This window comes from Coffea arabica, chromosome 4c, assembly GCF_036785885.1.
Source record: "Coffea arabica cultivar ET-39 chromosome 4c, Coffea Arabica ET-39 HiFi, whole genome shotgun sequence".
Taxonomy (NCBI): domain Eukaryota; kingdom Viridiplantae; phylum Streptophyta; class Magnoliopsida; order Gentianales; family Rubiaceae; genus Coffea; species Coffea arabica.
Window position 1 is genome coordinate 32,490,265 of NC_092316.1, and position 10,519 is coordinate 32,500,783.

Below are 10,519 nucleotides of genomic sequence, written 5' to 3' on the forward strand. Positions count from 1 at the left end.
TGAAATTGTGCTTTGCACGCTGCAAAAAATTGCAGCGTGGATGCCGCGACAATAATATTTTTTTTTAATTAAACAACAAAAATGATAATAATAAAACAATAATAATTAATAACGAAAACAACTTAATTAACATTAGATAAAAATAAACTAGAAGCAACAAAAATGCAACTTTCCATTTTTCCCTTCTTTCATTTTTCATTTTTCTGCTTTTTTTTTCTTCTTTTTTTTTTCTTTTTCAAAAATAAAATAATGAAAATAAACAAAATGTCAAAAGATTGAATTTAAGAGGAATGAACGTATTTTGTGAACCATTTCCCCTTTTTTCCTCTTTTTCTCACAAATTTTACGTTAAAACTTAAAATTAAAACTAAAAGCTAAAATATGAACAAAATTAATATGACAAATAAAACTAAAAATAATTAGCAAATAAAAGACAAATAAAAAGGTAAAATGAATAAAAATAAAATAACAACTAAAATGCAGACAATCTAAAACAAAATCATGAATTAGATACAACATACAAATTATTTAAAATTTGGTGTCTATAGACACTTTATCAACCGGGTCGGTATTTCCATTTCGTAGATCACCACTTACTTCCCTCCGTCCACCATGCACCTCCCGAGCCCGCAAGACATTTATAAGGCGATACTCCACGAGTATGCCAAGAAAGGCCTCTCATTAGGTCGAGTTTAATTATCTCATGGCTCGCCAAGATTCCCGACCAAGCCTATGCCGGCTCGAGTCCAAGGTCGGCCTATGAGTTTGGGCGTCCCCCATTTATATTTGAGAGTCGAGGAGATTCACTCCAATGACGTATGCAGCCATAGCATACCATTTCATTTCATTCAATCATTCAATCATCTCATTTCATTCAATTAAGTCATTCATAATTCCATTTTATATATTTGAATCATGAGTCATTCATTTCAAATAAAAACAAGTGCGGTAAAGTACACACTCGCCTTCATTTTCAAAATCTCCAAACAATTATAACAATTAAACATGTATCAAATATTCATACACTTGACACTCACCAATATAAGAAAAGAGGAAGAAATGTCCCTCGAAGCTTTAGGCGTTCACTATGGGATCCTCTTGAAGGTCCTCGTGTGTGCCTGAGCAATTAACAATAGACTATCATTTACAAACCCCTACTATTAAAGAAGATCGTACTATAGTACAATCTTTGAAAGTCTCGTGAAACGAGCCTTATTTATCCTAAATCAAGGCTCTCAAGTGGGGTTTCAAAGTACAAGAGAGATTTAGTTTCCATCTTGGAAATCAAGTATAAAATGTTCAAGTAATATCGAAGAAATAAGGAGTACTCGAAAAACTCCATTTCCTTGATATTCGGAAAATTTCAGTTTTGATATGATACATTAGAAAAATCGTATCTCACACTTTATAAGTCAAAAATTGGAAAACTTGATACTGTTGGAAACCTCTTCCAAGGTACTAAAAGTTAATAGAATAACTTTTCCATGATTCCAGACGGAAAGTATTCAAAAATTGGCTCAAAGTTGCAGTTTTGAACATAAAGACAGCTTTCGGGGTTGGTTTTTGGCCAACTTTGGAAATTCGACAAAATTCACTCAATTTGAACTAGCCTTTGAAATTTGGAACTCTATTAGTATTGTAATCCAGGTTTAAAACAGAACAAGCAGAATGAGAATTGAAGTTTCGAGCACCAAGATATGATAGCTCAAAGTTACCCAAATTTCCTTGTTAAACAAGGGTTTTCCAAAATCAAGTCACGAACTTTGGAAATTTAGTTGAGCAATGAAACGACCTCGGAATAACACCAAAATTAGTAGTATAATACTACCATATAAGGGTTGTTCCTCTACCAAATTTCATGGAGAAATTGTGAGGACTCGTAAAAATTATTATTTTTCGACTCCTATTTTTGCTCATTTAATTATTTATCTGAATATTTGCTCCGATTATTATTTTCTAACCTTATTAGACTTAAATACATGGAATTATGACTTCATTATATTTTTAAAGTGACTCGTATAAAAAATTAATTTTTTTAGAAGCTCGATTAATGAAAATAGTGAAAACGTGTTTGAAAATTTTAGCCAATTGGGAGTACAATAAGTTTGGAAAATTGGAGACTTGTACAATGGTTCTAAAATAGGTAATTTTAGGTTTAAGTACTCAAATGATAGTTAGTGGTACGATCGTTATAAGAATTTCTCGAAGGTTTCACTTTATCGCGTCTAAATTGGAAATACGCGTTTTCACGAGCACGATTAATCGAGGGACTTTAGACCATTATTTTGGGACAATTAAGAGTGAATAATATTCATATAAATATAAGTGCATTAGAGGTTTAGTGCATTAGTGAAATAAACTCGAAAGGAATTGAGCCCAAAATGCGCGCGTACACGCGCGAGAGAGAGTTGACTTTCGGGTGACACACATTTAAGCTTACTTTAGAAGCTTTATTTCAGCACTACACTCTCTCTCTTTCCCTCTCACTTTGGCCGAACCATCAGCTGAAAAAACAACTCAAAGTTTCTCAAATTTTCATCTCCAAATCTTGCACAAACCTTCACCAAATTCAACCAAAATTGAAGACCACTTAGCTCAACACTTGGAGAGTTCATCTAGCTACAAAAACAAGGAGCTTTCCACGGTTTTCTTGGGCTGATAAAGGGCCAAAAATTCTGTTTGGTTCATCAACCAAAGTAAGTAATGATCAAACCTTCTAGTTTTGATTTATGGAAGTTCTAGTACACCTTTAAGCTCTTGTATTCATGTGGGTAGCTTGTTATTGTTGCAAAATTGTGAAGGTCTTTATGTGGGTAGCTTGTTATACACCCCAAATATACACCCCAAAGTCTTTAACAAAGCGTCTATAGTACCCAGCCAACCCTAAAAAACTGCGGATCTCGGTGGGATTTTCTGGCCTCTTCCATTCAGCTACCGCCTTTACTTTCGCGGGGTCTACCGTGATACCTTCTTTGGAAATCACATGTCCTAAGAAAGAGATTTTCTCCAGCCAAAATTCATACTTACTAAATTTGGCGTATAGCTGATGATCTCTCAGGGTTTGTAACACTAACTTCAAATGCTGCTCATGTTCCTCACGGGTTTTAGAATAGACCAAAATGTCGTCAATAAACACGACAACAAATCGGTCCAAGTAGGGTTTGAAAACCCGATGCATCAAATCCATAAAGGCGGCAGGGGCATTGGTCAACCCAAAGGGCATGACCGCAAACTCAAAATGCCCATATCTAGAATTGAAAGCAGTCTTGGGTACATCTTCTTTCTTGATTAGCAACTGATAGTAACCCTGTCGGAGATCTAACTTTGAAAAGACCACTGCGCCTTGCAACTGGTCAAACAATTCATCGATATGGGGAAGTGGGTATTTGTTCTTAATGGTCATATTGTTTAATCCCCGATAGTCGATACACAATCTTAAAGTTCCATCCTTCTTCTTAACAAATAATACCGGAGCCCCCCAAGGAGATCCACTCTCATGAATAAACCCACGCTCCAACAGGTCTTGCAACTGCAACTTCAGCTCCTTGAGTTCAGCAGGTGCCATTCGATAGGGGGTCTTAGAGATAGGTGACGCTCCTGGCAATAGGTCAATCTTAAACTCTATCTCTCTCTCCGGAGGTAAAGTTACTAATTCATCAGGAAACACATCCGGATATTCACTTACAATAGGCACATCTTCCACCCTCAACTTATCAGTGGGAGTATTTATCAGAAAAGCTAGAAACCCTTGGGCCCCTCTATACAGAAATTTCCTAGCCTTAATACCTGAGATCAATGCAGATGAGGCTAAACTACCTCTTACATCTAGCCTTACGGTTGCTTCCCCCGGTATACGAAGTTCCACTATTTTCCTCTTACAATCAAGTTGTGCATCGTACCTTGCTAGCCAGTCCATACCCAGTATAACGTCGTACCCCTTTATAGCTAAACTTATAAGATTCCCTAAAACCTTCCTCTCTCCTACCCAAATTTCACAATTCGCATACATCGAACCAGTAATCAAACGTTGGTTCCCCATAGGAGTACTAACCTCTAAGTCATAAGGCAAGCTAACAGGGGTTATATCAATGCCGCACATAAAATTGGGGTTAACAAAGGAATGGGTAGCACCAGGGTCTATCAAAATCCTAGCTAGACGATGGAAAACAGGGATCGTACCTTCTACAACCCCAGAGGGATCAGGGACTTGTTGTTGCTCAAGGGAGTAAACCCGAGCTGGCACCTTTGGCTTTGTCCCTTCTACCTTGGACTGTCCCGAGTTGGCCTTTGACGATTGGGTGGTTGCTCTCGCCTCCCGAGGTAACACTGGGCAGTTAGCTATTTGATGCTCTGCACTCCCGCAGCGCAAGCATCTTCTCTCCTTCCTCCAACAGTTGTCCTCAGTGTGGTTTGGTTTTCCACAAAATCCACAGGGTCCGCGTGCAACGGAGGCCGAACTTCCCTGTGAGGTGCTTTTCTGCGGGCCCCGTCCATTGTGACCACCCCTCGATGGAGTCCCTCGCGCCATCCCCGGTTGCCTTCCTCCACCGGCTCCTCGTCCAAACTTGGGAGGGGTCCCTTTATCTCCTTGGGTCGAACTACTCACAGAGAACCCCCATTTTTTCACCTGAAAGTTCCTTACTTGAAGCCTTGCATTTTCAACTCGCAAAGCTTTCTCCACGGCGTCACTAAACGTACTGATTTGGGCTACCGCCAGATCCTTTTGAATTTCCACATTGAGCCCCTGAGTAAAACGCCGAACTCTTCTTTGCTCCGTTAGAATGAGTTCAGGGGCAAACTTGGATAAACGAGTAAACTGGCTCTCGTACTCAGCCACCGATTGAGTCCCCTGGCGGAGCCTAATAAACTCGTCCTCCTTCTTTTCCTGGACTAGAGGGGAAAAGTATTTCGCATTGAATTCTCGCATAAAGTTTACCCATGTTCTTGGTGTTTGCTCCCGGTCCCACTTCATTCGTATCACGTTCCACCAAGAACGCGCGGCCCCCTCCAATTGAAAGACAGCGAAAGTAACCTGCCTCTCCTCTGAATAGTGTAGGGCGGCAAAGATATCTATCATTTTCTCTAACCACTTTTTGGCCACGTCCGGATCTGACCCGCCTAGAAATTTTGGTGGAGAGAACTTCTGAAATCTTTCTAGGGCCCGATCTTCACTCTCTATTACATGGCCAGGGTTCCCAGGTAGCTGGATAGGAGGTTGGCCCTGCTGTTGGACTACGTGGGCCAACAGGTCAGTCATTTGCTGCATAGCAGCAGCTATCTGGGCACTAGGGTCAACCCTAGGTTCAGGATTTGGTTCAGTCGTGGTATCCCTAGTACCCTCGTCAGTTGTGGGTTGCCTAACCCCGCGCCCGCGGCCTGGCCCACTACGAGTGCCTTCCATTCTCTAAGTCAATCTAAAGTCGAGGCACAAAGTTAATATTAAAAATACATATAAATATAGTCATAGAAGCATGAACAAAGAACCAAAAGTAAACACCACATAAGGCATGTATACACATAGAGCATTTATACATGGAACACATAACTGTGTCAAACAGTCATACATGAGCAGTCAAGCAAATATATACAAAGGTACTCCCGTGAAGCCAAAAGAGGGTCTGCCAAAATACACTATACAACCTAGGCCCAAAAGTACCAAACAACTAACCAAAAGCCTCTCCTAGGTATCCCTCACACGGGATCAAAACAAGGCTCAAGGAACCCTAATCTAGTCCTCCACAGAGCCTACCGACTCCCCCCCAGAGCTAGAGCTAGGGGCGCCTCCCTGACCTGGTGCTCCACCACCTGGAACTCCCCCTGGCGCATTGGCGCCAATCACTCCCTGGATGAGTGCCCCACACTCATCGATAATAGCGTCGGACCGGTCTCTCACCTCCCGGACTACGCGAGTAAGGCGGTCGTTAACCACCTGCAACTGCTCTCGCAGAGCGTCCGTCCTCTCCTGCTCCATGGCCACGTCCCCCTGGAGCTCTACAATCCTATTGGCCTGCATCCGCATGATGCCCCTAAGCGTAAGGGTCTCAGTGCGCTCCCTGGCGGCGTCACATCTCAGCCTCCGTCGCTCGGCAAGTACCGCCTCAACCACGTGGTCCGCGTAGGAGTAAAACTGGCAACGCCTACAGCGGCGGGTCCGGTTAGCGGTATACCACAGCCGGATCGGACCTCCCGGCCTCTCCTGGTAGTCGATAGCCCATGGGCGCCTCCGAGGTGGCTCGTCTCCGCTCGCTCCACTAGTTCCTGCCATAGCCTACAAAGATAGCAAAGGTTTTTATCTTAGACAATATATTCACACTTAATGGCGTCTAAACACAATCCCCAAAAGTTCTAAGAATCAGGTTTCAGGTTCGCCCAGGTTATTTCTACCCTAGGCTCTGATACCACCTGTGACAGCCCCACCTTCCCCTAAGGCGTACCAAAGGAGTTAGCGGACTGCCTGCCCAACTCTCGCCAGGACTACTAAAACGGTCAAACACTAACTCAAGTCATTCGGGAAAAATATTAGCGCGCTTAATCAATCCAATAAATGAGAAACAGAAAAACAAAAGTCAAAACGTAAAGCGAATGGTGACTGCCACGTCACAATCCGCCGAGAGCCCATTGATTACAAGAAATTTCCAACAATCACTGAAAAGAGTATATACAGGCCAAGTACAATCCATTGGATAGGAATACACCCTGTTACAAACCACATTTGTATGGTTACAAGCCAAACGAAAGCATTTAGATCCAAGTACAAACAAAGGTTCCAACTATTGAGGAGCTATACAAAATCTCTCAACTAGCTCTACTCAACTCACTCTTCACAGTCAAAAGTCCAAAAGATAATTCCCTGTAAGGAAAACAAAATTAACGGAGTGAGCTTTCGCCCAATGAGGTACTATCACGTAAATACACCAAGAGCACATAAACACAAGAATATTCAATCCAAATATGTACATCAAGTAACCAAAAGCAATAACACCCAAGCATACGGAGTAAAAGGATACGGATGGCTCTCAAGAGCCCTTATCCTCTTTTGCCATACTTGATCTCATCTCATTGACCCTCCGTCAATGTATACTAGGTAATCATAACCGTAGACTCCTCTTGACTCCAATTATCCGTCCACCTCACTTTCCCCTTACCGGGCCCGAACACCAAACAGTACAGAATTGGTATTACTCGAGTATACCGGAATCAAGGGTCTCATACCCAAAGATTCCCAAATACAGTCCCCATGGTTTGTCAAATGTCCCCGACCAAGTCCTTATTGGCTTGAGTCCATTGACTTCCAATGAGGTAGAGCTCAGAGTAAACAGTAAAGGTTGGTATCCAATCGACACCAAATCAAGTCCAGTCAAGAGTATTCAAGTGATATAACAAACAAACAAGTAGATCTAATATAATAACCAGTCAAGGAGGCTAGAGAGTACGAGAGTGGTAAAGTACACCCCCGTCTCACCTAGTTCAAACAATCATCACAACTAGTCCAAATCACAGAATTCAAGTACAATAAAGCCACGGAATAACAAATATGTGAGTAGTACACTCACCAAGTCAAATAAAGAAATTTCACAAGTTTTCGCCAGACGTGAGCCTCGGATCACCGGCACGCCCTATAATAATCAAGAAAGTACATTTAAGACTCAAACCCGAGTCGAATACCTTATACTAGGAACTATTAAGGCAAAACCCAAATATAGCTTGGAAATGGAAAATACATAACATTTAGGGTTAAAAGTAGAAGCAATCCCTAAACCCGATCAATTCGATCCAATCTCAACCCAACTCACAAGAATCCAACACTCTAGTCATTTGGACAGCATGTTCCCTAAAATTTCAGCTTTCCAACCTACAAGACAACCATTAAATTGTATCCAAAACAACCACAAGTACCCAAACAATTCATAGGCCATTCAATATACTTCATTAGGGTCACAATAGCCCTCAATTATAGCCAATTAGAAGCTCAACAATCAACCATAGAAAAACCCCCAATTTGAAACCCTAAATCTGAAATTTTCTGCACAAGCGGAAATTTCCCGTAATTACCTGCAATTAATGCACAAGAGAGTTATAAAACACCATTTAGAACCACCAATTCAAGCTCAATCATATCCATCATAGGAAAACAGAAAAATTCCAAGAAAAATCAGAAAATTAGAAAACTTCACTCCAATCCACCAAATCTTCTGCAAAATCGCATAAATAGCTACTATAAGGCACCAATTGGCCAAAATTAGAAACAATAGATGAGTTCCAAGCAAGATACCTTAGTTCTTCAAGAAAGGTTGAAGCTTATGAGGTTTTCTTCCAAAATAACACCACCAAGTTCTTCAAACACCCTTAGCAAGTTGATTTTGTGAACCAATTCAAGAAATAATCGGTTGATTTTCAAGATTGAAGCCAGATTTGAAGATGAAAGGTTGAAGGTTTCTTTCCTTTGCTTCCAAGGGAGATTCGGCCAAGAGAGATGAAGGAGTGAAGACAACTTGGTTAAATTTGGACTTTTAAGTAAAGATAAAGAAAGTTAGGCAAGCTTAAGCCAACAAGAATTGGACACTTGGCACTTTGTTTTGTTTAGAGTTATCTTCTTGTCCCTCCATAATTAAACCATCTAGATAACCTCTAATCATCTACTAACACCTAGTAATTAAATCCCTTTATGAAAAATTGAACCGAATTGGCCGAATTTCTCTCACTTAATACACTAGCGGGTCCCACGTCCAAAATATATTTCTAATTTCTCACGAACTACCTTATACTAGAAAAATGATTTAAAAACTATATTTACTGATAAAATGTGGATAAAAGTAATATAATAAAGAAAATACAAGAAAACGGTGCACAGGAATAAAATAATAAATAAATAAATTTTTTTTTCTTTTCCGGGTTCTCACAATGCCCTTATTGAGGCCATGTTGCATTAAAAAAAGAACATATTTTTATTTTATTAACCTTGAAGCAATCCAAAAAAATTGAAAAAAATTTTTGCTTATTATTTTATAAAAACCATATCTTTGCTTCCATAAATAGTTTCGAATCAATAATTATTTTAAATCTTAAAAATGAATATTAAAAATTAGATAAATTGAAAGAAAAATAAAAAAGAAGCAATTATTTTAAATCCTCAAGTATGGTTCGAATTTGTGGTTCAAGGCATGTGGCGGAGAGCACAAGGCATGTTTTCCTCAATTTGAACCATACTCCAGGAATTAAAATAATTTCTTCTTTTTTTATGTTTCTTTCAATTTATCTAATTTTTAATATTGATTTTTAAGATTTAAAATAATTATTGATTCAAAACTATTTATGGAAGCAAAGATATGGTTTTTATAAAATAATAAGCAAAAACTTTTTTCTATATTTTTGGATTGCTTTAGGGTTAATAAAATAAAAATATGTTCTTTTTTTAATGTAACACGGCCTCAACAAGGGTATTTTCGGCATTAAGGGGGTTTTTGTTAAATGTTTGGTCATTCAAAGGGTGAGACCGTTATTTAGACAAATTACAGGGATTGATTGGTAATATGGTCTAACCTCAGGGGAGGTAAATGTAATTAACCCAATAATGAATATAACCTAATATCAAACTTAAGAACTGACTGGGGCCTCACACAGTTCGTAGTGTATCTAGGTCAAACTTTCAAATTACAGAACCAGAATCTCACAAACAAGTCAGTTAACCGCGCTATGTTCAAACGACAATAACTCAGGCTACCGAAGTCCAATCAAGGTGATTCTAGGGGCGTTGGAAAGCTAAGACATAGCACTATAACTTTTGTGTTTTGGCTAAATGCTAATTCAGTATATATCATGGTGAAAAGAGACGACTAGATTGGTGAAATATTCAAAACTGATCACTGGATTCACCTAGGGCAGTCAGGGTATTTCGTCTTTTCACAGGCTACGTTGCTCCGATTGACCTGAAACTTTGTAGGCAACTATAAAACATTATTCCCTACAATTTTCATAATTTTGTGCTAAGGCTGATTCTTTGACGGCCCCATCTCCCCTTAAGGCGAACCAGAGAGTTCAACGGACCGTCTGCCCAACTCTCGCCAGGACTACGGAACTGAAACATACCAAACGCACCTAACTTACACGTTAAAATTCAATAAAACAAGCGATCAACCCTTATCACGTTTGTGAGGACCCAAAATTTTCCTATTTTATTTTATTTTACTGGTTTAATTAATTATTTAGTTCGACTATTTAAAATTCATTTATATGGAAAAATGCCTCTTTTATGTTTTTAAAATGTTTTGTTAGAAAAAGTTACTTTTCGAAAACTCGTTTAGTTCGGGACAACAAGTACACGTTTTTCGAGACTATATTTGAATTGAGAGTGTATTAATTTTGGAAAAATAAGAATGATCAATAGTAGATTAAGAAAAGTCGTGAGGACTCGTAAAAATGTATTTATTTTAAACTCGTGTTATGAGCTTATTTAAATATTTAATTATCTGTTTGCCCCGAATATTATTTTCTAACCTTTTTAGACCAAATTGCATGGAAC

General features: G+C 39.3%; 1 protein-coding gene across 1 annotated transcript; it reads right to left on the reverse strand.

Annotated features, from left to right (window-relative positions):
• Positions 1 to 2,821: 2,821 nt before the first annotated feature.
• Positions 2,822 to 5,257, reverse strand: LOC140004770 (uncharacterized). The gene is made up of 3 exons (XM_072044915.1): positions 4,180 to 5,257; positions 3,787 to 3,981; positions 2,822 to 2,988 (listed from the first exon to the last, which is right to left on the reverse strand). Exons 1-3 carry the CDS (start codon positions 5,255 to 5,257, stop codon positions 2,822 to 2,824), a joined length of 1,440 nt encoding a protein of 479 aa, XP_071901016.1.
• Positions 5,258 to 10,519: the final 5,262 nt, after the last annotated feature.